General features: G+C 54.4%; 1 protein-coding gene across 1 annotated transcript in view; it reads left to right on the forward strand.

Moving 5' to 3' along the window:
- Positions 1-15,493, forward strand: part of LOC133347388 (ovochymase-1-like) — a 22,168-nt gene extending 6,675 nt beyond the window's left edge. The window contains exons 9-27 of the mRNA XM_061559631.1: positions 477-654; positions 1,160-1,232; positions 1,550-1,745; positions 2,182-2,336; positions 3,268-3,424; positions 3,810-3,875; positions 4,530-4,841; positions 5,815-5,955; positions 6,206-6,479; positions 6,935-7,083; positions 7,301-7,459; positions 8,239-8,286; positions 9,187-9,417; positions 9,849-10,082; positions 10,224-10,455; positions 10,831-10,994; positions 11,432-11,530; positions 12,635-12,774; positions 13,906-15,493. Of these exons, the coding sequence (XP_061415615.1) occupies positions 477-654; positions 1,160-1,232; positions 1,550-1,745; positions 2,182-2,336; positions 3,268-3,424; positions 3,810-3,875; positions 4,530-4,841; positions 5,815-5,955; positions 6,206-6,479; positions 6,935-7,083; positions 7,301-7,459; positions 8,239-8,286; positions 9,187-9,417; positions 9,849-10,082; positions 10,224-10,455; positions 10,831-10,994; positions 11,432-11,530; positions 12,635-12,774; positions 13,906-14,070 (3,173 nt within the window). The 3' untranslated portion in view covers positions 14,071-15,493. The remainder of the gene's footprint in view (positions 1-476; positions 655-1,159; positions 1,233-1,549; positions 1,746-2,181; positions 2,337-3,267; positions 3,425-3,809; positions 3,876-4,529; positions 4,842-5,814; positions 5,956-6,205; positions 6,480-6,934; positions 7,084-7,300; positions 7,460-8,238; positions 8,287-9,186; positions 9,418-9,848; positions 10,083-10,223; positions 10,456-10,830; positions 10,995-11,431; positions 11,531-12,634; positions 12,775-13,905) is intronic.
- The last annotated feature ends 10,112 nt before the right edge of the window (positions 15,494-25,605 follow it).

The raw sequence follows: 25,605 nt of genomic DNA on the forward strand, positions 1-25,605 counted from the left end.
CCAACAGTGCATTTCCACAAAGGGTTGTGTGCGCCAAGGAGCACAAACCATCACGCGAACTCCGGTCATCCTCGCAACGGCTTTTGGCAAACCATTGAAGAGAAACGGTTACCGCATCGCGCGCTTTCAGATGTGCTTTTGCGGCCGTCTGGAATGCTCTTCCTTCCAATATTAGGAAGCCACTGGGGCTATGCACTTTTAAATCGTCTAAATTAAAAACTCATTCCTTTTAGAACTGCTTTTCGTGTTTTGTTTGTCGTCCGTTCTCCCCGCATCTCCGATTATCGCGGTCGGGCTACGTACGGTGCGATAGAAGTTTAAACCGTGCGTGTGTGTGCGCCTCCATTCCCACCACCCGCGCCGCCAGTGGTGCGGTGTGTGGCACGCCTACACATTGCGGCGTCGGTGACGTGCAAACCGTGGTGCGTGTGTGTGTGCGCGTTCGTACCTCCAACCCCATCCCCTGCACCGGCCAGAGTCGTGCGGCGTGGCCCCCGTGTCGCCGCACGCGTCGGCGCGCGTGCTTGGCGGCGAGGAGGTGCGGCCCCACTCGTGGCCGTGGACGGCGAGCCTGCGCCTGCTGGGCGACCACGCGTGCGGCGCCGTGCTCGTCCACCCACAGTGGCTGCTCACGGCCGCCCACTGCTTCCGAAAGTAACGGCGCGTGCGGGGGGGACGCGGAGGAGGAGTGAAAGCACGGTTGTGTTCGTGGCGGCGTGTGGGTGAAAAGGGGGGATTTTTAACGCTGTATTTGGAGTTTGCATTTCTGCGTGGATTTTTTTTGTCTCTGGGTCTTCCGATTTTTCTCTCCACATTTTCGAACCGTGCATTGAGATGAGATGATATTGATGCTACAAATGTCTACGTAATGAGTCACTTTGTTGAGCTATCGTTTGTGGCCATGTCACTTCTGAAAAAGAAGCTCCCGTGGGTTTCACCTGGTAAGAAACAAATAAGTTGTATTTATGATAATTTCGTTTTTTTACCCTTCCTATACTTTGCACTCTTATCGTGTTTTTGTATTTTTTTTGTTGTAACGTTCTGACCCCATGCCCTTACGAGCCAACTCCCAAATTTCTCAATGCGCCGCTGCGGTTACAAGTAGGTGCTCGTTTAACGTTGCGTCTGGGCAAATTGTTGCGTGGTTTCTTTTATGCAGCGTGCGTTACCCCCTGTACTGGGAGGCGCTGCTGGGAGATCACGACCGGACCCAGCAGGAGCCTACGGAGCAGGTGTGCGAGGGGGGGACTGCGTACACGCAATCGTACAAATACGATCGTCATCTCGCACCCAAACTCGCCCTCTGTTTTGTGTGTTTTAAAATCCTCTACCGAACTCGCCCCCGTCCCTCTACCCCTATCATCTTGCTCTACTTCCCTGCTCCCCCCTGCACTCTCTCTGCTTTGACATGCACATGCATGCGAGGAGCAGTGGTGGGCGTAGTGATTAGTGCACGACACCAACAGCCCCTTGCCTGACTAGTCTCTGTACGACTCGAGGTGGGGGGGTGGAGTGGGATGTTTCTCTCGTGGCTTTTTCCGCGTGAAAGACGCGCAGGGTGTCTCTCGTCCTGTGCCACGAGCGCTACAACGAAACCACGGCGGACTACGACGTGGCGCTGGTGCGACTGGCGTCGCCGGCGCAGCTGGGCGACGCGGTGCGGCTCGCGTGCCTTCCGGAGGCGGCGCGGGACGTGGCGCCGTCGTCCGTGTGCGTCGTCACGGGCTGGGGCGCGCTCGTCCAAGGTACCCCGCGCGGATTTCATTTGTGAATGCTTTCCAGTGGAGGTTGATGGTTTGGCTCGAGTCTTGCAGCCTTCCGTCTACCGACTGCTTCGTGACGGTATCTATGTACTCGCGCGCAATCACGGCTCTTGAAATCTTCAGTTTTGTACCGATTTTGAAAAAAATAGTTATTTTTGGTTCCGACTCCTGATAACACTGTGCCGTGTGTTTTTTAGGTGGCCAATACCACGCTTTTGTCTCCCAAGTGACAATGTTTACACGTGCTCATCCTGCCGCGTCGCGCGTATCTTTGTCGTTGCCGAATTAAAGGGCACCGAGAGGGACAACCACTGTGCAAAAACGACTTCGCTGCTCCCATCCTCCCCATCCCCACCACCCCTGGCTGTGCCCACCGTGCTCGCGAACCCCCCTCCCCCCACCCCCCCCCGGCGCCTAGACGGGGAGCCGGCCGAGCGGCTCCAGCAGCTGCAGGTCCCCGTGCTGGACTCGGCGCTGTGCGAGCGGGAACACTACCCGCGCCATCCCGGTGGCATCTCCGCCCGCATGCTGTGCGCGGGGTTCCCGTCCACCAGCAACAAGGACACGTGCCAGGTACGCGCGCGCATGAAATGGCAAAGGATTCCCCCCCCCCCCCCGACTTTGTGGCCTTTTGATGGACTGTTGGGGCAAGTGCTGTTCGCGGGCACCTAATGAAGGCCGGCACGTCGCACCCTCACGGTGCCGTGCACGACTTCACGGCACCCCACGCCCGGCCGCTTCTGTCTCCCGAGTGACGATGTTTACACACGCGCACACACACGTGCGTACACGCAAAGAGGTGCAAACGTGTTTTGTGTGTGCGTACTACAAATGCGTGCGTACACGTGTGCAAGCACGTGTTTTGCTTCTATCACGACAACACGGTTTAGTCGTGCCGAGTGCGAGCGCCTGTTTAGAATCGGCGGTGCACTTGGTGTGGTCGTGCGGCTGGAACAGCCTCCATTTGGCTGATGACATGCGGTACCTGCCCCCACCTCTCCCCTCGTCTCGAACTACTGCCCTCCACACACTATGCTCCAGCAATCAAGGCGTTCCATTGAAGCCCCCCCCCCCCCCCCCCCCCATTCAACATTTGCTTGGTGAGACATCGCTCCATCTCCTCTACTACTCCCACAGCCTGGAACTCCCGTCCCCTGCAGTCTGCTGTCGACTACCTGCGTCTGTCAAGTTCAGAGACCACCTCTTTCTTGCCTATCGCCTACATGGGCATGTGCAGACATGAAGAAAATGTCCTTTATCTAAACGTACAATTGATGTGAACACGAGCGAAATGAAATCCAAAAGCTCAGACAGTGAGGGCCCCCCCCCCCCCCCCCATCTCTCACCCACATGGCAGGAACTCTGTTCTCGCTAATAAACAGGACCCCAAAGCGTTACAGAATCCATGCGCGGCTCTGCTTCTTGGCTCGTTTGTTCGTGTACCTTGCACCAAATGAAGCTCCTCGCTTGTCCCCCCCCCTCCCCGTGTGACTGGCTGTCGCAGGGCGACTCTGGCGGGCCGCTGGTCTGCTCCCTGACCAACGGCTCCATGGCCGTGTTCGGGCTGACGAGCTGGGGCGAGGAATGCGGCAAGCAAGGCCGTCCCGGCGTGTACACGCGCGTCGCCAGCCTCCTGCCCTGGATACAGGCGGTGCTGAGCCGTGAGGGCCCCCCCCCCCCTCCCCCATTGCTCGCCCTAAAACTTGCAACCAAACTTTTTATTTTACCAGGTAAGACCTCGGAGGTATATTCGCTCTTCTTTTTCAGAAGCGACCTGCCTATCGCTAATGATCGCAGCTCAACGAAGTGGCTTGTCGTCATCGTGTGAGAATCTATAGCAGCAGCCAAATATTCTAAACGCGTATTTCTAGGGACTCGTCGAGACCCACAGAGCTTCACACTCCCACAGTGGCCAATTGGCAGCAGTGGCCCAGCCGTTAGAACAAACACTGACATCTGAACCGGTCCTCTGCCCATTGTACAGCCCTGTGAACAAGGCTGCTGAACGGCCCTGTTTGTGACTTCTTCACTCTCCTTGCCTTTCAGCTCCTCCCATGGCTCCTGCCCCAGCTCTCGTCCGCAAGTATAAAGCCGGTCGACCCCACAAAATGGGTACGTGTTCGTGGAACATCCCTCGGGCGGCTTAAACACGTGTGCCCTGGGACACGTGTGTGTGTGTGATGGGGAGCGGTAGTGCAGCAGTTAGTGCTGCTGTGCTACGAACCCAGAGACCCGAGTTGACGATTATCTGAACCGGTCCTGGGCCCTTTCGCTAGGTCGACTCGACCTCAAATAAGTACCTGGTGCGGTGTGTAAACATCGCCGCTGGGGAGACGAAGGCGGCCGGGCGTGGTGCTGGCTGCCCACCCCCTCGTGTGCCGTGCCGGCCTTCATAGGTGCTCGCTAACAGCACTTGCCCCTTCAATCTGTTAAAGCTATACAGGGGGGGGGATCTTTGTCTCTTGATGGGGGTGGCCCCAATCTCCCAAGAATACCCTGGGATTCCCTGGTGCTGCTACCCCCCCCCCCCCCCCCCCACCTGGCTTGTCCCTTGTGCTCGTTGGTGCAGAGTGCATCGAGGAGGAGAGAATTTAGGAAACCTACCACCGATCGTTTCGGCTTCCTCGCCGAGCGAATTGAGCCGGCGACCTGTGGATTTCGGGTCTTGGTGTGTTGCTGCTAACGGCGCGAATTTAAATTGGCGAGCGCTCGTTTGTGGGGACGCGTGCAAACTTTTGACGGCCTCCCGGTGCGCGCGTGCGACAGCGTGGGACTGCTCGGGCGTTGCGCAGGTGGCGGTGGCGCCGTCGACGGAGGGGCAGCTGTCATCGCCCGGCTACCCGGACTCGTACCCGGGCGGCCGCAACTGCAGCTGGCTCCTGCGTGCGGGACCAGACACTAACCCGGAGGTTGGCACGGCGTCGCCGTCGCCGCCGCACTCTGTGGCGCCACCAATAGTGGCACGCGGCACCGTCCTGCAGCTGGTGCTGGAAGACCTGTCCCTGTACAACTCGACGGGCTGTGCGCAGGAGGCGCTGGAGTTGTACGATGGGAACTCGCTCGCCGATCCGCTCCTGGGTGGGTAGGGGGGGGGGACACTGCTGCGCACTTAAAGAAAGAATCTAGGGGGGACGGACGAATTCGCCTTTATCGAATTGATGAAAGATGGCTCGGCTTTTTACGATTTACAAAAATAATTCGGGTGTTAAGATGCTCCAACACGAAATGGACACCTTTTGCAAGGCAATCGCGTCTGGATTAACGACACATGCGTTATGGTTAAACATGCAAACAAACGTGCTTTGAATAATGTACACTGTCTTTGAAACTAATTGGCCTTTACACCAGATATGGCAGCCTCCTTTTTTATGGCCTTGTCCTCACCAGAGATCGACAAAATCCGAACAGCGCAAAGGCAATAGAAATATCTAAGCATATTTCTTTTCCCAACAAAATATTTTGTCTTCCCTAAATTTTATCCCAACTTCTATTGGTGTTGTGTCAAGAGACCTGAGTTTCCATTCGGATCTCCCAGAGCAGTGCAGCCCTGAGTTTAAAATGAGAATAATTATTTGGTGTCCATGCCATTTGTTGATGTACAGGCTACCGCCAAAGGTGCTATGTTTTGCAGACTGCTGTAGTGTTTTGTGAAGAATTGCTGCTCGCACAAACGGATCCCGCGCAGCTACGTGTATGAACCCAGTGCTGGGCCCTCCCCTAGGTTGTCTCTGCCTCAAGCAGCACTTGCACCACCAGCCAGTAATGGGCTATATACTGGGGGGATCTTTGCCTTGCATATAGGTGTCTGTCAATGTGTAAGCGTGTGGGCTGTGTGTGCGCGTGCATATCTGTAGGTATCCGTCAGGGTGTGTGTGTCATTCAGCCTTAATGAGTATTTTTCACGATGGATACACATCAACACTGGGGAGACGAAGGTGGCTGGGCGTGATGCTGGCCACCCACCCACCCAATCGTGTGCCACGCCAGCTCGGATCGGATCTTTTGTCTTTGTTTTTTTCCCACCACGTGGGGCGTCGTCGCCGTGGTGCAGGCCGGTTCTGTGGGCTCCTGCCGCGCCCGCTGCTGCTGCGCAGCTCTGGACCGCGAGTTCTTCTTCACTTCCGCTCCGGGCCACTGCCTCTGTCGTCCAACCGTGGCTTTGCAATCAAATACTTGGCGGTGCAAATGCCAGGTACCTTTTTTTTTTTTTTCCCGACGTGAGGAAAGCTGTCTTGTTTTTGGTGTTTTGAAACAACTTATGACGCTCTAATCGTGGGTTCAACCTCGTTTCTTTTTTTTTTACCATTTTTATAATCAAGAAAAGTGATCCTGCATTTGCCGCTTCCAAAGCAGCGTTAACTTGAACCCTTGAACCCTTGCCAATTCATGACCTGGAAGGGCCACCTTGCGTTTGGTTCACTTAACCTCGTGGCAATTTTCAGGACCTCCAGTGCAGCTGGACGGGATGGTGCCGCCATCCCCGACCTCCAACTCCACTCTGGTCGTCTCGGCATCGCATGGCCCAGCGGCCCCCACGGCCTCCGTGGCCCCCACGTCCCCCCCCGTCTCCCCTATTCCGCCACGACGACCTCCTCCACTCTACCACCGTCCCTCCGAGGTAGCGGCCAGCCCCCAGTGCGGAGACCTGGTGCCTGAGCAACCTGCGGGGACGATCTCGTCTCCCGCCTTCCCGTGGCCCTACCCGCCGCACGTGCGGTGAGTTGTCGCTCTTAAGGCGGCTCAACGCCCGAGCAAATCGGTCGCTCTCAACTTTGGTGTGTGCAACGGCATCTTCTGCTGTGTGGACGTCTCTGCAACCAGTTGCGAGTGGTCGGGCAAACCGGTTGCATACAAGAAATTTGTCGCGACGTATTTTATCACGTGCACAATCAAGCTATGATTGGTCGTTAAAATCCTGATGTGGGTGGTTGGGGGGTGGGGGCGGTGGAGCTAACTGCTAAAAGGGGTGTGTGGGGTGTTACGTATTTGTTGCGCAACTACTTGTGAGTGGTTTTTGTCGTGAAACTTCTCGCGCTGGCGTGGACCTCCGGCCCTTCTCGCCCCCCCCCTCCCCCCGCTACGACGCGTCGTTCAGCGGCAGCTCCGCAGCTCCTCCTTGTCCCATGCACAGCCGACACTCAGCTGCCCCCCCCCCCCCCCACTCTCATCAGATGCTCGTGGCGAGTGGTGGCCCCCAACTCTGCGCTAATCCGCCTGGACTTCGCGAGCTTCTTGACGCGCGTGAGCTCCGCCGGCGACTGCACGGACTCGCTCTCCGTCTACGAACTCAACGCCACCGCGGACACGCGCTCCCTCGTAGGTTCGTCCCTCGTGCTGGCGTATGCCGTCACATCCTCGGATGAGTATCTGGTGGTGGGCCAGCCCAGCATGGTGCTGCCCCCCCCCCAAACCCTCTCGTATGCCGTGCCGGCCGTCGTAGGCACTTGCCCTAACAACACTTTACCCCCAACGGTCTGTTTAGGCTACACGGGGGAATCGGGGCATCTGTGTCTTTGTGTGTTTCCCTACACGCACAGCGCACCTGTGCGGTCGGACGCTGCCCCCACCACTGAAGACGGGTCACGACATCGCGTTGGAGTTTGTGGCGGGAGGCCCGGGGAAGCCAGGGGAGCTGAGAGGTTTTGCTGATAACCTGGGATTCAACTTGACCTACGCATTTCAAGAGCCAATTGCAGGTAAGACCACCCCCACTCGCCTGCACCTCTCCTCCACGTTGTGCGCTGTCACCTGAGGGTTATGGGAGATTTCACTTGCAGGACCAAGCCCCCCTGCCCCCCCCCCCCCCCCCCCCCCCCCCCCCCCCCCCCCCCCCACTTAGTGATGAGCCCAGCGGTTTTCACACTGGACTATGATCCAGGTTATCTCAATTTGATTCCCACCCATCTCAATTTGATTTCCAGCCACAGCTAACGTCGACGTGATATCTGAACTGGTCCAGCCACCCCCCCCTCCTTTTTAACTAACCCCCACTAACCAGCACGGTGAAGTATGGTCAAACAAACTCCATGACCGACAACCGTGCGAGAGATGGCCCTCTTCCAGCAGTCGTTTGACAAAGGGTGGTGAATAAATAATGATTTATCTATGGAGTGTGGTTTTGTGGATCGACTTGCATCTGCCGTAGAATTGTGTAATTTCTTACACCGCAAGCTCAGGGCTATAGCTCCTCTCTATTGGAAAGAAAGGGGAGCTGTTTACTAATCGACAAACATTGCTATCCACCGTTTTCAGGTCGCCCTTGTCGTGTACACGTGCTTATGTGGGTATTAACAGTGGTTACAACTGGTCCTGGGCCCGTCCCCTAGGTCCGACTCTGCTTTTAAATGAGTACCTGGTGCTGTGCGGTAATGTGTGGTGCTGCCAACAACCAAGGAACGTCTCGTGTGCCATGCTTGCTAACATAATGTTCCGTCTGGTAGAGGCTACACGATGGATATTTTTTTTGTTCTTGCAGAATTACCCAGTGTGCCAAGTGGCAGCCCATCTGCTCCTGGAGAAACGGGTGAGTGACGTTCACATTGGCAAGGCTCTCGCCCTGTGTGTGAGCTGCTCGCAAAACGACTTGCTAGCTCATCCAAAACAATGCCTTCTGTATCGTCGTTCACACACACACACTCTTGCCAGGTTTTCCAATTCACGTATACATTAACAAACAAATGTGCTCATCCATAGTAAGCAATGTATTCTAATTTCAAATGTCATTTAAAAAGGAGTACTTTTCTAATAGGATTCATGACACAGCAAATGCGTTTTCAGCTTGAATTCTTACACGGTCACCGTTACAATCGGGGCACGGCCGCAGAAACGACATCTAAATCATGGACACGCGACGCCAGTCGTACACGAGAAACCACTCCAGATGTTCGACAAACAGAAAGTTACCCGACTTGAGCAAATACATTGTGAATCTCAATACGGCCGCGTGTGTTCCCATTGCGCGTGGCTGATCGCGATGGCCAAGGTGCGATTGCAATTGTGACGGTCAGAAGGTTGAGAGGACGCCCTCTACTGGCAGTTCCAAGTTTATAAATAGACAAGGGGGGCAGCCCCCCACTGAACTCTTATGTTAGGGGTTGGAGGCCCCAGAGATGCTCTATGTAAGCAGGACCTAATTTCTCACTTTTCTGGAACGCTGCTCCCGCCGGCTTGGAGTAAGAGCTTACCAGCATTAAGGTACCACCACTACAAGAGCATCAAGGTATGGCTATCCATAACCCTTTATTATTATTATATTGTATAATCCTGTGATAACTAAGTAACATGAGGACAAGGAGAGCCGGTTGGATGTGGCGTCGCCAAACTTTCCCAGAAGAACATTTTAAACTGTTCTGGCTGTGACATTTGGGGCTGCTGACCTTTTAACCCCCCACCCCTTGACCCCACACCTCCGCTCCACCGGCAGGCTGCCTGGCGCTCGAGGTGGTGCGCGCGGGCGCCGCGGGGGGCTTTGTGTCGTCGCCCGCGTACCCGCAAGCGTACGGCGCGGGCCTACAGTGCACGTGGACGCTCTACTCGGTGTCGGGCGCTCCGCTGCGTGTGCACGTCCTCGACGTGGACCTGGAGACGAGCCCCGGGTGCGCGTGGGACGCGCTGAGCCTGCACGACGGGCCCGACGTTAGGGCGCCCCTCCTCGGTGAGTGGCAGCAGCGATGGTTACGGCGTGTCCCCCCCCCTCCCTCCCCCTCCTAGGTTAACATCTCGCCACGGGGGACGATGTTAAATACCTCGTCTGGTATGCAGGATCTTGTGGGTACGATCCCGACCCTGATGCCTGCTGTATATTTGGAGTTTGTCTCCTTGTGATAATATATTTTTGTCCGTGTTTTTGTCCTCCACATTGAGCGAATTTGACTAATATAAATTTCCACATGATGAGCCACTTCGTTGACCTAATCATTGTGGCCAGGTCGCTTCTGAAAGAGCCATGTGGCTCAGTGGGCCTTCACTGGTAAAATAAAAAATAGTTACAAATTGGTGAGTGGCGGCGATGGCGATGGGGCCCGCCCCTCCTAGGTGAGAATGGCTGTTCTCGCCGTCACTGTGTGCGCGCGCGTACGCTCGCAGGTTTGTTCTGCTCGCAGAGCCCCCCCACGTCCGTCGTCTCCTCGGGGCCGCTCCTCACCGTCACCTTCCACTCGGACTCGGCACTTGGGGGCCGAGGCTTCCACTTGCGCTTCGAGGCGGGCGACGCGCTCGAGGCCCTTCCCAGCTTCCCGCCCGGCACTAGCCCCGTGCTGCCGGCCCCCGTCCTCGGCAGGGCAGCTGCGGGCGGTGGACGACGCCTCCTCGGTGCCACCGGTCAGTGCCTGCTGCCTGCCCGATCGACACCGCTCCTCGCGAACCTGGCCAAGCGACATCCGAATCGAACCGGTGTCTCCCTCCCCCCCCCCCCCCCCCCCCCCCCACCTTGAACCTCCGCTGACCCGTGGTGCCGCACAGCATCGTGCGGGGCGCCTGTGATCCGCGGCCTGCCCGGGACTGCGGCGGCCGGCAGCGCTCGCGTCCTCGTGGACCCCCTGCTGGGGCTGTCGCGCGTCGTCGGGGGAATGGAGGCGGCGCAGCGCGCGTGGCCCTGGCAGGGCAGCGTGCAGTACGGGCAAGGGGGTCACTACTGCGGCGCCACCCTCATCCACCCCCACTGGGCCATCACGGCAGCGCACTGCGATGTCAGGTGACCGCTCGTGCACAACCAAGCAGTCCAGGTTTGGCCGGGACAGTCCCAGTTTGTAAAAATCGGAATTGTTGTCCTAACTGTAAGGTGTTCTGGCTTTCAGGCTTGAACGCATGTGATGCACTAATAAAATGTGCCGCTACTTGATTATAGTGGGCGGGGTTGTCTGAGTGGGCAGGGCCTGAGCAGCAGGCGGGGCCAATGCTGGGGCTAGCGGTTGAGTGGGTGTGGCCGTGTAAAAGTGGGCAGGGCTGACGGAAGGGTTTCCCAGCCCCGTCCGTGTGTCCTGGTTGAGCCTCCCCCAAAACCTGGTAGCGTTTACTTAATGAGGGTGGGGGGAACTTTGCTGCGTGTTGTCTTTTTGCGCATGGGCAGCGCTGCCTCCGACACGCTGGTCCTGGGCCTAAACGACCTGCGGGAGCGCGGAGGGGACGGGCAGCGGCTGCAGGTGGCGCGTGTCGTCACCCACCCGGGTTACGGGGGGATGCCGCCCCAAAACGATCTGGCGCTGCTGCAGCTTGCAACACCCGCTCACATCGGTACGCCCTCCTCTTCCTCCCACTCCCCTTCACACTTGAGGTCAGAGGGCACCTCTTCCCCCCCCCCCTCCACGACTACAAACCACCACTACTAAGGAGTGAGGTTTGTGCCCATACACGAATAACTGCTACGTGTTAACTCTCGATCATCTGCAGGTCGCAAATGAAGGACTGGTTTGGATACCACATGCCCAGTGGTGTTAGCCATGGCCGGTCGTCAAACTCTTTCATCGCCAGGTTGAGAGCGCAGTGCAAAGTGCAGTGCTGCAGCAACTAGCAGGGAGACGAAGCTGGCCCATTCATTGTCATCCACATCGCCCCTTCATATACGCCCGTGGGCACCCTTGATAGGTGCGTTTTATATAACGATGTTTGTTTTCTGGAAGCGTGTAGGACTAAATGGGTGTGCCAATCCTAGTTTTTTTTGTTGTGCGCAGGTCCCAGTGTGATGGCTGTGTGCCTGCCCAAGGCCAGAGAGGTGTTCGAGGAGGGGAAGATGTGTGTGACGACGGGATGGGGGTCCACAGACCCATTCGGTGGGTGGAGATTCTCATTCCTCCATCATTGGGATCCTTGGATGGCAAGTGTGGTGGGAGTTGTATTGTGACAGTCAGTCATCGGCAGCCATGATTTATCTCTTACTGGATGAAGGCCTCCCCGAGCCACCCGCTATATCCCTCCATCGTTGATACAACAATCCATTTGGCACCGGTACACGAGCCGAGTTCATCGCTTCCACCTGCCGCCATTAATGCCCTCTAGTGACGTGTCCTGACCCAAGTAGGGTCCGCGTCCTTTCCTCAAGTCGATGTAATGTCCGCATCCTCCGATCGACGTGGTTCCCCTTTGTGGTTGCCTCAACGTAATTCCAAGCAGTTACGTCTCCTCGGTGATTCTTTGCGCTGCGTTCAACTTGTGCTCCGTGTCCTCCGTCAATGGCCGTGCACGTCTAGCCAACACTTCAAGCTTCACTGCTGTCCCAGAGTGCAACTTGAAAGAAAATAAGCCAATCTTTACCGCTGCCCAACTGAGGTTAAAAGCTTTCATGCATTGGCTCTGCCCTTCCTCGTGCAACGGGCGGGTGCAGAGGGAGTGAGCGCATGATAACACTCGTGAAGGTGATCGTGCATATGAAGTAAGTTGGAGTGTGAAGTTGTGTTGCTATCAGGGACTTGCTCAACAGAAAACCAGCCCCAAAGGGTTGCTGGTTCCCCCTACCAGTCTCTATCAGAGCCCCGTGTCTCCTTGCGGCCTATATACATAGTGGGGAGTGGTGACGCTAGCAGTTGCCTGAAACGGTCCTGGTCCTCCCCTAGGTCAACTTGGCCTCAAATTAGTACCTGGTGCCATGAGTAAACATCTCCACTAAGGGAGACGAAGGCGACCTGAGTGGTACTGGCCACCCCACCCCCTCGTGCCGTTCACGCTTACAGCACTTGCCCCAACAGTCTAAGACTTGTCTTGTGTATATCAACTTCCTGCGCGTCTGGTGCAAGCAACTGCCACTGCTGTTCTGGCTAATAAACAGGACCCCAAAGCGTTACAGAATCCATGCGCGGCTCTGCTACTCGGCCCGTTTGTTCGTGTACCTTGCACCAAATGAAACTCCTCGCCTGCCCCCCCCCCCCTCACCTCCGCAGACGAGGTGTACCCTGACCAGCTGCAGCAGGCCACGCTGCCCCTCATCGGCAACGAAAAGTGCAGGAAGCGCTGGGGGCTCGAGGCGGTGGTGACGGCCGAGAACGTGTGCGCGGGCGCGGCGGGGGCGTCCTCGTGCTTGGTGCGTGCCGAGGGGGGCGGCGGTGTCGTCGCGCGTCGGGGCTAGGATTAGAGTTTACCTTGCGCTTGAATTACAGCAGCATCTTTTCTCCGATGCTCTTTGAACTAATTTTTTTTATTTTACCAGATGAGTGCTCGTGAAGCTGCTTCATATCGCTTTTTTTACAAGCGACATGGGCATCACAAATGATAGATCAACAAAAGTGGCTTATCGCGTGGAAATTTATAGCGGTCAAATACTCTAAATGCACGTTGATTCTAAATGTGGAGGGGAAAAACCAGAGGATCCGGAGAATAAATCCATGCGACCAAGGGGAGAAACATGCATATTCCAAAATATCCAGCAGATGGTCAGGGTCGGGATCGAACCAACCTCCTGTATACCAGGCGAGGTAGTTAACATCTCCTCACCACCGTGGTGCACATCTCACTTGACACGAGGCCATCCGAGAAATGATGCCCACGGGGAAGTTATATGCCCTACAGTTGTGCGGGTCTGTGTGCATACGTGTGCTTGCGTACTCTTGGCCACCCATCCCCCTCCCTCGCGTGCCGTGCTGGCCTTCGTATGTGCTCCCTTAAGGGCACTTGCCACAAGTATGATTAGGTTATATGGGGGATCTTTGTCTTTCTGTACTCTCGTACCCCCTTCCAAACACATCAGGGCCCCGTGCTGGCGCGGAGGGCCCTGATGGTGTTCTGGTGGGTTTGCCCACTTTCTGCAATCTGACGTTGGACCAAGCAGTGCCCAGAGGAGGGTTGGGGGGCGTTAATCGAATGTTTCATTGCGTGTGACGTCGGAAATCTAGGAGCGCATCTGCAGTGGAAAAACAACCGGGTGCCACTGTCGGATGGAATGGAGGAGGTCTTTGTCATCACTGTTCTGAAAGGGCACTTGGGTTCATCTACAAAAAAACCACGTGTGTGTGCATCTGCTAGTCGTATCTCTGTCAACCCTTGGCACCTGGAGTCTGTCCTGTGACCTGCCAGCAGGTGTTTGACACTTCACGTGGCCTAAAAGTGCGCACAGCCTGGCACAAGCGCTGTAGTGATGCCACTGCCACTTAGTGACGTATGGCGGTCGTGGTTGTGTGTGTGCATTCCCCCCACCCCCCCCACTATTCCCGTGTAGGGCGACTCGGGCGGCCCGCTAGTGTGCCACCGCGGCGGGTTGCACGTGCTGGTGGGCGTCGTGAGCTGGGGCAGCGAGACGTGCCAGCCCAACGTGCCGTCCGTCTACACCAACATCGCCAGCCACACCGCGTGGATCGCTGAGATGACGGGAGGCGTCGTGTGAGCGGGGCTTCCGTGGTTTATCCCACCACCTCCCACACCCCCCTGCTTGTAGTCTGTTAGGATGTTCACCCAACAGAGCTTCGCTTCTGGTTCGGAAGCACCTGTGGAATGACGGACAGCAGCAAGCTCGACAGCAACCCAAGCAATTTGAACTTCTAGCAACCCTTGCCCCTTGCAGCTTGGCCTATCGCATTATGGCAACAGTTTACATCTTTGCGACATTTTATCAACTCTTACAGATATCCCATCACATTGCAGCGGGCATTGTGAAGCAGTTTTGCATATTTGCAGGCACCTTCTCATTGCGTTTATTTGTAATTGTATTTTTTTGTAAAGTGGGGGGGGGGGGGGGAGATCTGTCTGTTTCCACTAAGGTGGCGTTCTCTGCGTTTTATCAGTGTTGTATTCTCACAGCTGCTATGCGGTTGAACTTAATTTGGCACGTGTGGTTTGATAATAAATAGTGTGGCTTGTTTTTCAAGAAACTTGCATACTTGGTACTCGACTAAAATCAATTGCTCTGTGCTCTTTTTGCGATTTTCTTTCGCTTCTGTTCAGTAATTACCATCGGGCAGGTATTGCGCGGTCATTTTCAAGCCGCACCAGTGTCCGGGGCCTGTTAATCTGTCGGGTAAGAGGGGGGCTCAAACGGGGGACACTATTTTATGACTTGTGTTGAGCACAGGTCCAGCAGCCCGATGACTGCAGCATGCACCTTTGTGATTTCTGGCTCTGTCAACCGAATATGAAAATAAATGATCATTTATTTATTAACCCTCCTTCAAACAGGGTCGGGGCAAGCAGCAGCTCGAGCAAGCTAGCTGCTTGCTATTTCTTGTGGGGGCCCCTGTGGTTTAGAGCAGAGAACGTGGGGGTCATGTGTCCTGGCTTTAAGGGGCCTTGTTTGCCCCCCCCCCCCCTCTGCTGTCTCTGCCTTACAGCAGTGGTGGTGTTTTAATGACAACGGCAGTTGATGTACGATTGTGGTTTTGGCATGGGGGAATTTCAAAGTTACCTTTTGCCTAGGTTTGTGACCCAATTATATTTGATCTCGCTGGGGTGCTCCCCTTAGTGTCCTCTAAATGGGACGGGAGTGGGATACACGATTTTGAGAAGCTACTTAACCCTCGTGCAATAAAAAATATATATTTTGGTGTCTGTTGTACAATATGTGCTTGTGGTTGTTATGCCTTCATTGGCCACATTGTATTTGCGAGTTGGTGGAAGTGGCACAGGGCCTGTTTTGGGCACCAGGCCAGCACTTTGAGGATGTGGAGATCAAGATTTGTGGCTGCTGATGACTCATATGGGCACTGATCTGCAACTTGCAAATGCGTGGTTCTTACCATCGGATAACAGCTGCTATTGACGAAAATGCGATGGGTTATGGTTGAATGCACCAACATTAGCCGTACCCGGGTCCTATATCAAGATTGATTTGCAGTGAAGTGTGCTCACCACTGTGCCACCACTCCGTTTAAAATAATTCGGCCCCAGTAGTCTAACACTTTTTGGGGGGGGAGGGGGGGATCTTTGGTTGTGGTGAGCAGTAGTGGGTTAGCTCTGTTCTCTGCACCAGGTGACTTGGATGTAATGTCTGGCCATGTATGGTGGTGGCAAATGGTATATGTCCGAGCCTTACCTGGACCTCCCTTAGGTCGATTTGGCCTTCAAAGAGCCGCTAATATTCGCACGTTGGCACGAGGTCCACTTCATGGCTAGGGGATCACTGATGTGGGCAAACTCGCCGAGCCGTGAGATTACCAGGGAGTGCACCACAGCGAGTGGGTAAATAAAATAACGGCGTGACGTGTCGGGTATCGTGCATCTGGACGATATGGAGCATAACGGCCATAGGCTAATTTTTTTATCCATTGATAACGTTGATGTGAGTTCGATGTATGGAAGGTTTCGGGGTGGAGTGGGAACGTTAATCTTGATGTGGTTATACCCACGGGAGTTTGGGCCCTGTGAAAATTACTTCCCCCCCCCCCACCACCACCAAATCGGCGCTGAACAGGATGTTTATTTTCAATTAGGCAGTGTCACGCAGGAATGAAAAGGTGGCCATCTGCAAAGGACTGCGATGAGGCGGAGGTACCCTCGATGGTGCTTGGGTGGGAGATGGGAACACCGCGATGTGTTTGCGCGTCAATCGTTAGGGCATTGGACGGGGATGGAAGCGGTCGTAAGAAATTGTGTGGCGAGGGGAGCGCATGGCAACGAGCGATGCCCGTTCAAGGACCTGGATCGTGTGTCGGGGAGGACCACGTGAACTAGATTGGAGAGAAGACCGGTATACGTAAAACGGTGTATAATGAAATCGGCGCTGGTTTAAAACGTATATATACGTATCGCGCAGCCAAACTATGTGCAGTATAATAAACTTGATGTAATGGCAGCAATGTAGATTGTGCATTGCAATATTTTTTGTAAATGTGCAGAAAAGATCACTGGTGTGAAAGGGAAATGATAGTAATCGATATTATTGGTGAGCGGGGGGGGGGGCATTTGCAGTCCTTGTAACCCACATTGACCAGGGTGGTGAATGGTTAAGTATAGTCAAACCACCAATGGCTGACGTGGAGGCATCCATTTGTGGATTTGAAAAGAGCTTTGCATATATGTTCGTGTAACAATCGGTCATACAACAAGAAATATGTAAATAAATACGTGGGAAGTCTCGTATCTCCAGGAACACACTGCAGGAAACCCCGTTGCAATGTTTTGCATGCACAGGAGCTTGAGGAAATGTATGGAGCTGCACAAACAGCCCAACCAGTAATGAGCCGAAGTGACTTTCATGCCCAGTGTTATGTTTGCGGTGTTATTGTATGCAGCCCCAAAGCGCGGGTCGGAGTGGGGGGGGGGTAGAGGGGGGCTGAGCCCCTCCACCCCCCCACGTTGTTAAAGGTTCGGTCCCCCGTTAATTTCTTCTGCTTTCATACCGTATATGTTTATGTTAAACGTCTTTCGCACCGTACGTAGCAGACCGTGCTCGTCGAAGGTGCGGGGGGAAGGACAACACCACGAGTCTAATTAAGGGATGGGCGTCTCGTCAATTCCTTCAATGCACAAGAGACACCGCAGCATTGTGCCTATGCATGTGCACAGCCTTTTGTTGTTGTCAACACGCTGCTGCGAGAGAGCCTCCCCACGCCGTGCCAGGTCACGGCGGGGTTATTCCCCTCCGTACTGCACCACGCTGGTGGCCGTTTGAAGGCGGAGCGCACCGGACCGGGGTAATGCCATGCGGCTCTCTGGTGCCCACCGTGTCACCCCGCAGCCCCGCAGCCCGACCACGCGCCGTTAGCGCAGCCGCGGTCACGCATCCCGACCACTGAGCGCAGCTAAGCGCACGCGGGGTTCGGCTTTCGAGTTCTTGATGATCGTGTGCGTTTCGGGTGATTTGGTCATGGGCGTGTGTGTGCTATCACCACCACACTGCTCTCTCTCTCTCGCCCTTGTTGTCGTGCACAGGTGTGCGGTGTGGTTTGTTTTCTGCCTGTCGCCCAACCATCGTCGAATTCCTAGAATCGAAGGGGGCTGCTGCTGCTCTGCTTTTTTCCCGGTAAAGTGGCAGTCCGGGTGAATGTTTTCGGGAAATGTAATTTAAAAAAAAAACCCTGGTAATGTGTGGCCAATGTTTCAAGGAAAGCAGCCGGTTAATTTGTTCTTGCTTTCATGATTAAAATCGCTATCTTTCGCCTGCAGTTACCCCAAGCTTTTTGTTAAAAAAGTATCCGTTTTTTTTCCTTCTTAAAAGCCACTGTCAATAATAATGTCACTTATGCGCCAATGAGAGCCCCGCCGAGTCTCGCGAATCTTTTTTTTGGCAGGAGGAGTCTTCGTTTGGGATGTTTGGCATGTGAGTGCGCTGGGTTGTACTCCGGGCTAAATTTCTCACGGAATACTTTCCGTTTTGCCCGTAGCTTCGAGTAGGGCATGTGATGAGTAGTAGCCACAAGCAAATAGCAAGAGGGGTATGATGGATGTTGTGTGCTGGATGCGGGATTTAAGAAAAAAAATTGAAACCGGCTGAAACTAAGCGATGATCGTACTCCGTTTAATTGCAGTTCTGAGCCGCTGACGGGAGTTCCATCGTCCTGGTTTCGACGGGTCAGATGACAAGATTAAAATTAAGATGACAATACCGTTGTCATTGTTTATACTTTACCGCAATCAGTCTGTGTACAGCGTTTAGTCAGGTGAGAGCCCACTGACCATAATCACTTTTGTAAGCTCAACCCTACACAAACATCAGCCGTGGTCTATCCGCTGCCAGATGGATGCTTCGACCAAGCCATCACCAGATCTCACGGCTCTGCGATGTAACAATCCTCATGGCTGCTGCACCTTCCCAGTCGATGTCCTTTCGGGCGAATTCCCTCCTCTGGTTTCCACTCCGTTATTTGTCTTCACCGCTGGCCACCTTGACAGTCATGTCCTGCCCAAACCCGCTTACTATTCTTGACGGTGAAAGCGATGTCTAACCTGCCTGTGTAAGTTCTCTCATCTACGTGTTCCTCTTCCCGTCTCTCAAATGTAATTTCAAGCATGCGTCCTTCCCTGTGCTTCGCTGCCTATTTGTTGCAGCGTTTGTGAACTTTTTGTTTGACTCGCGTCAATCTTAGGTTATATGCAATGATTGTAACGTCCTGTTTAGCCACAACGTTATGTTTCTTGTACCGGTTTAAAGGGTAAAAACCTACTACTATATTTTGCCACTGGTAAAGGAGGTCTCATAGTGTAAATGCTTACCCCGAGCTCTCAATACTCTAATAGTGCACTGTTTTTTGAGTTGTACGCCTTTTGGTGTCATCTGGTCCAACACCAATGGAGAACCAGGCTCTAAGGAAAGCTGTCTCGGGTGTGGACCAATCAACTTCAAGAACAGTGCATATTATTATCATTATCAGAGTTGTTTCTTTTTGTTTGCATTTTGACTACTTGTGTTGTGGTTATTGCAAACATGATGCCTTGTATAAAGGCGTCAGTTTTGTACCAGTTTAAAGGGTAAAAACCTACTACTATAACGTTACGTTGCTTTTCGATCGGTTGTTATCGCCTGCGAATCGCTGCATTAGCACGTGGTGGCCGTCAGGAGCGAGTTCTGGAGTGTTGTAAATGTGAGTGAGGGTGACGATGCGTGTGATGCGTGTGTCTGTCGGCGAGTTTGTGGTGCCCGTACAGAGGAGTGGTGGCGGCGGCCGCCGTGTGTTAAGAGTGTGAGCATGCATATGGAGGAGGCTCGTGAAAGTACGCTACTGGTCAGTTGTGGCCCTCCAACAACAATCGGGGGCAGAGGAGCGACGCTCACAACAACGAGCGGAGCGCCTGGCGGATAAAATGCAGCGAGTTGGCATCTGCCAGTCGTCTCAGTCAACCTATGGCACCTGGGTCTGTCCCGTGACCTTGTCAGCAGCGAGACTTTACGTGGCCTCCAAGTGCACCTGGCCTGGCACAGGCGCGGCGGTGACCTCACCGTCACTTCGTGAGACGTGACAGGTCGCTACGGCTGGAGAGTTGCGTGCATTGTAGTGCATTTAGTGCGTGTGTCCGAGGACGCATGCTGACGGAATGGAGGCCCTCTACTGATCGCTCCTGATTAAGGCATGGGGACATGTCCATGAATACTTGTACCTCTGACTTCTTATACTGAAGTCTATAATGCTCCATGTAGTTTAATGAAAACCAGATATTTCCATTTGAAGGTCCTGCCTCAGGTGGGGGTAGCCGTAGTGGTTGCAATATTTTTGCAGTGGTAAATAACAGTGAATTGTGTAATAACCATTAGAAATCAGTGACTTATCGGGTACTATACTTTACACGTATATTCCCTTTAAATAAATCGATACGACTAAAGTAATGCCACCTTAGGTGGGACCAATTTCTCCTCTGACCCATGGACTATGAAGATGAGAATTATTGTTAGGCCCTCTCGCAACGACTGACAGTAGTCGTGGTAAGGCCCTCATCCAGGAAGAGTAGAGTACTCTGCTCTGCTGCACCACCATGAATTGGTCAAGCTCCTTCCAATTGGAACCCGGCTTTTGGCAAGTCATCAAACAAAGACGGTCACTGCATCGCCCGATTTCAGCAACCCCGGCTGCCTTATGGAAGTGAAAACATTTGCGGTAATTACGGAAAACGAGACCAGTTTCGACATTCAATGTCTCTTCATCAGCAAGAGTCAGACGTGTAGGCAAATCATTCAACATGTTCGTCAAGCGCACTGTGATCTTTAAAGAAAGAAACGTATACGGTAGAATATGCAACTTTAAAAATAATATTAATTAGCCTTCTTCATAGAACACGGATAGGCTCAAGAGAGAATGAACAGGTACAAGTTTGAATAATTAAATTATAATTTATTCATAAAATAGGTTTATTTTTGGGTTAGATCGCGTAAATATAAATGTGTCGTTAAACCCGACACAGCGAATGAGTAAGGTTTGTCACGGAAACAAAAACACGCCAATTCGTCACTAGTTCAGGCACACACCGCTTTGTGTGTTGGAGAGTAAACCCACTACAACATACTCTTCGGTTCTTTCGGTAAAGTCACGTAGAAGGGAAATAATAAAATAATACAAATATAAAACAATATTATTTTATTATTTGCCTTCTACGTGACTTTACCGAAAGAACCAAGAATATGAATCCCTGCAGTCACAAAAGCTTTAAATCAGAATTTATTATTGCCAATTTACCAGTGTGGGCGTGGCTTGTCGTCGCGGGGCGTGGCTTTCCTTCAGGGGGCGTGGCTTATAGCCTGGAGGGGCGGGTCCGTAGAGGGGTGTGAGAGAGAGGGGTGACATCGTTATGGGCGGGGCTTGTTGTCAAGGTGGGGGGAGGGAGGCGGGTGGGGGGTGGCGGTGAGAGGTTGGGGGGCGTGGCTTATTGCCTAGAGAGGCGGGGTCCGTCGAGGGGGTGTGAGGGAGAGGGGGGGTGCATCGTTATGGGCGGGGCTTGTTGTCAAGGTGGGGGGAGGGAGGCGGGTGGGGGGTGGCGGTGAGAGGTTGGGGGGCGTGGCTTATTGCCTAGAGAGGCGGGGTCCGTCGAGGGGGTGTGAGAGAGAGGGGGGGGGTACGTCGTTATGGGCGGGGCTTGTTGTCAAGGTGGGGGGAGGGAGGGCGGGCTGACGGCGGTGAGAAGTCGGGGGGGCAGGGGGAGTTGAAGGCGTAGCCGTCGGGTGACGTCACGCGTTTCGAAGTTGTAAACAGGGGGCGGGGGTAGGGCGGGGCCGTCCCCCCCCCTCCCCCCACCACGCAGCCCCTCCCCTCCACCCCCTCCTCGTGTTTGTTCCGTGTGCTCGGCATTGGCCGGCCCCGTGTGTGTGTGTCGTGTGTGTGTCGTGTGTTAGCGATGGTGGTGTCTGTGTGTGTCTGTGTGTTTATTCCTGCAGTCTTGTTTACTCCCGTGTGCTAAGGGGGGTGGAAGGGGGAGGTCGTTGCACACACTCGTGTGTGTGTGTGTGTGTCTGATGTCTTGAGTGTGTGTGTGTGATTGTGTTGTGTGTGTGCAAGGCTCTGTGTGTGTGTGTACGCAACAGTGGTACGTTTACATCATGTACTGAAAGTCTTGCCTGTGTGTACGTGTGTTGTGTACTTTGTATTGTGTGTGCGATACAGTGTGCATCACATTACTTTGCGTGTGTTTCCGTGTGCGGTTGTGTGAATCCGTGTGTGTGTGTGTACCCAAGTGTACATTTCGCGTACAGTACTCTGTGTGTGTGTCTGTTCTTGTGTTTCTTTGTGTACATTACAGCATACATTACACATACAGTACTGTGTGTTCTTGTGCGTGTCTGTATGTGTGTATCTGTGTGTATCTCTATGTGTGTATACGTGTGTGTGTGTCCGATCAACACAACCACCACCTCCTGCCATCCCTTCACCTACAGTCAGACCGGCAGCATCGCATTATCTTAAACGGGGCCCCCCTAATTACATCAAACCACCACCACCATGGACCCGGACCAGGACTTCAACCAGGACGAGGCACCCTCATGGGCCTCGGCGGCAGCCCCGGAGGAGCCGCGCAGGGCCGCAGGCCGCGGGGCCCCACGGGGCCCCCCCCCCGACCAGGAGCGAGCGGCCTGGCCCCTGCCGGACAGGCCCCGTGGAGGATCTCCCCCACGGCACCTGCACGCCAACTTGAACGAAGCCTTCCCGTGGCACGAGGCCCACCACCGAGCAGAGCCCATGTGCCACGACCCAGCGTCGCCGTGGGCCCTGGACCAGGATTTCGACCGCGCAGCGTCCCAGCACAGGACGGACCCGCTGAGCTGGGCCCAGGGCCAGCGAGACCGACGTTTCTGGGACGAGGCTCCCGCGGGGTCGCACCTCGTCGACCAAGAAGACGAGCGGGGGGGTGGTGACGACCCCCCACGCGACTGGCGAGACCTGGACCCCTCCTCCGCGGGTCAGCGCGGGGGGTCACCGCAGCTGCGCGCCCGCCGCCGACTCTTCCCGTGTCCCCCCGGGGCCCGCGGCTCCACCGTCAGTGCCCCCGACGTGCGGCAGCAGCTGCGATCCGTGGCCGAGAGGGACCGTCTCAAGTGGAACTTCGACTTCGAGTCGGAGCGGCCACTGCCCGGCGGAGATTTCGCGTGGGAGGCCGTCCCCGCGGCGTCGGTGTGCGCCTTCTACCGGCCCGTGAACCTGCGCAGAGCCGGCAAGCGCGTGTCGGACAACGTGTCGGCTTCTTCGTCTTCTTCGTCGTCTTCTTCGTGTCCTACTCGGGTTTCCTCCTCGTCGTCCGCATCATCATCCTCCTCCTCCACGTCCAGCTCGTCTCCCTCATCGGCCAATGTTAGTCCGGAGCCGAGTGGGCCGGGTCCTGGACCGCCAAGCTCCAGGGAGGCGAGCAGAGGAGGTCGGGGAGGAGGAGGTGGTGGTGGAGATGGAGGCGGTGGAGGAGTTGGTGATGCCACGGGATCTCCTACAGGTAGAGGTGAGTGGGATGGGAGTCGGACGTGGTAGTGGCGTGTTGTGGTTGGTATAGGTCCTGGTGCAAGCAATACAATTCAACGTCCTGTACCTTTGCCCCATTCTAGCCGTGAGTCCTAAACTATTTTTATTAATATTTTACCAAGTGAGGCCCACAGAGAAGCGAGCTGGCCACAAATGATAGCTCAACGAAAGTGGCTTATCTTGTGGAAATTTAGAGCAGCCAACTACTCAAAAACACATGCTGATTTTAAATGTGGAGGGAAAACCCAGAGGACGCGGAGACAAATCCACGCAACCACGGGGAGAGAGAGAGAGACATGCAAGCTCCAAATATACAGGCGCCAGGGTCTGGTTCGAACCCACGAAATATTTGTATACCAGGCGAGGTAGTTTACAACTCACCACCGTGGCACCTCTGGTGCAGATGCACCGCGTGTATACTCGATATATATGCCACTGAGTGGTTGATGATGCCACATGTTCTTCTCGATGTAGAGGTGTGGTGTTTGATGGGAGATGGAGGTGGTGGAGACATGGGTGACACCGCAGGCTGGCCCTCCAGGTTGAGTTCAGTGGGATGAAAGATGAAGTTGGTGAGTGTGATGTGAGAGGTGAGTGGAATGGAAGATGAGGGTCGTGAGTGTGATGTGAGAGGTGAGTGGGATGGAAGATGAGGGTGGTGAGTGTGATGGGAGAGGTGAGTGGGATGGAAGATGAGGGTGGTGAGTGTGATGTGAGAGGTGAGTGGGATGGAAGATGAGGGTGGTGAGTGTGATGGGAGAGGTGAGTGGGATGGAAGATGAGGGTGGTGAGTGTGATGGGAGAGGTGAGTGGAATGGAAGATGAGGGTCGTGAGTGTGATGTGAGAGGTGAGTGGGATGGAAGATGAGGGTGGTGAGTGTGATGGGAGAGGTGAGTGGGATGGAAGATGAGGGTGGTGAGTGTGATGGGAGAGATGAGTGGGATGGAAGATGAGGGTGGTGAGTGTGATGGGAGAGGTGAGTGGGATGGAAGATGAGGGTGGTGAGTGTGATGGGAGAGATGAGTGGGATGGAAGATGAGGGTGGTGAGTGTGATGGGAGAGGTGAGTGGGATGGAAGATGAGGGTGGTGAGTGTGATGGGAGAGGTGAGTGGGATGGAAGATGAGGGTCGTGAGTGTGATGTGAGAGGTGAGTGGGATGGAAGATGAGGGTGGTGAGTGTGATGGGAGAGGTGAGTGGGATGGAAGATGAGGGTGGTGAGTGTGATGTGATGGGAGAGGTGAGTGGGATGGAAGATGAGGGTGGTGAGTGTGATGGGAGAGGTGAGTGGGATGGAAGATGAGGGTGGTGAGTGTGATGGGAGAGGTGAGTGGGATGGAAGATGAGGGTGGTGAGTGTGATGGGAGAGGTGAGTGGGATGGAAGATGAGGGTCGTGAGTGTGATGTGAGAGGTGAGTGGGATGGAAGATGAGGGTGGTGAGTGTGATGGGAGAGGTGAGTGGGATGGAAGATGAGGGTGGTGAGTGTGATGGGAGAGGTGAGTGGGATGGAAGATGAGGGTCGTGAGTGTGATGTGAGAGGTGAGTGGGATGGAAGATGAGGGTGGTGAGTGTGATGTGAGAGGTGAGTGGAATGGAAGATGAGGGTCGTGAGTGTGATGGGAGAGGTGAGTGGGATGGAAGATGAGGGTGGTGAGTGTGATGGGAGAGGTGAGTGGGATGGAAGATGAGGGTGGTGAGTGTGATGGGAGAGGTGAGTGGGATGGAAGATGAGGGTGGTGAGTGTGATGGGAGAGGTGAGTGGGATGGAAGATGATGGTGGTGAGTGTGATGGGAGAGGTGAGTGGGATGGAAGATGAGGGTGGTGAGTGTGATGGGAGAGGTGAGTGGGATGGAAGATGAGGGTGGTGAGTGTGATGGGAGAGGTGAGTGGGATGGAAGATGAGGGTGGTGAGTGTGATGGGAGAGGTGAGTGGGATGGAAGATGAGGGTGGTGAGTGTGATGTGAGAGGTGAGTGGGATGGAAGATGAGGGTGGTGAGTGTGATGGGAGAGATGAGTGGGATGGAAGATGAGGGTGGTGAGTGTGATGTGAGAGGTGAGTGGGATGGAAGATGAGGGTGGTGAGTGTGATGGGAGAGATGAGTGGGATGGAAGATGAGGGTCGTGAGTGTGATGTGAGAGGTGAGTGGGATGGAAGATGAGGGTCGTGAGTGTGATGTGAGAGGTGAGTGGGATGGAAGATGAGGGTGGTGAGTGTGATGGGAGAGGTGAGTGGGATGGAAGATGAGGGTGGTGAGTGTGATGGGAGAGATGAGTGGGATGGACAGGGAGATGCGAGGTGATGGGCGCTTGAAATTGCCAAATCCTGCTGAGATATATTTTTAAACAAATACCTCCAGATTTTTCTAAATACTCAAGATAGTTGAAAAATACAATAGTCGCAGATACACGAAGTTTGCCAGACAATCTTGCAAGTAACTTTTTAGATGTTGATTTGTGTCAATGTGTTAGCACACAATGGCATAACTCTTGACCAACGTATTTTTGCCAAAAAAAAACATCCAAGATAACTTTAAAAACTATTAAATAAAAAAAA

Source organism: Lethenteron reissneri, chromosome 26, assembly GCF_015708825.2.
Source record: "Lethenteron reissneri isolate LAM-NWPU_2019-01 chromosome 26, ASM1570882v1, whole genome shotgun sequence".
NCBI classification, from domain to species: Eukaryota; Metazoa; Chordata; class Hyperoartia; order Petromyzontiformes; family Petromyzontidae; genus Lethenteron; species Lethenteron reissneri.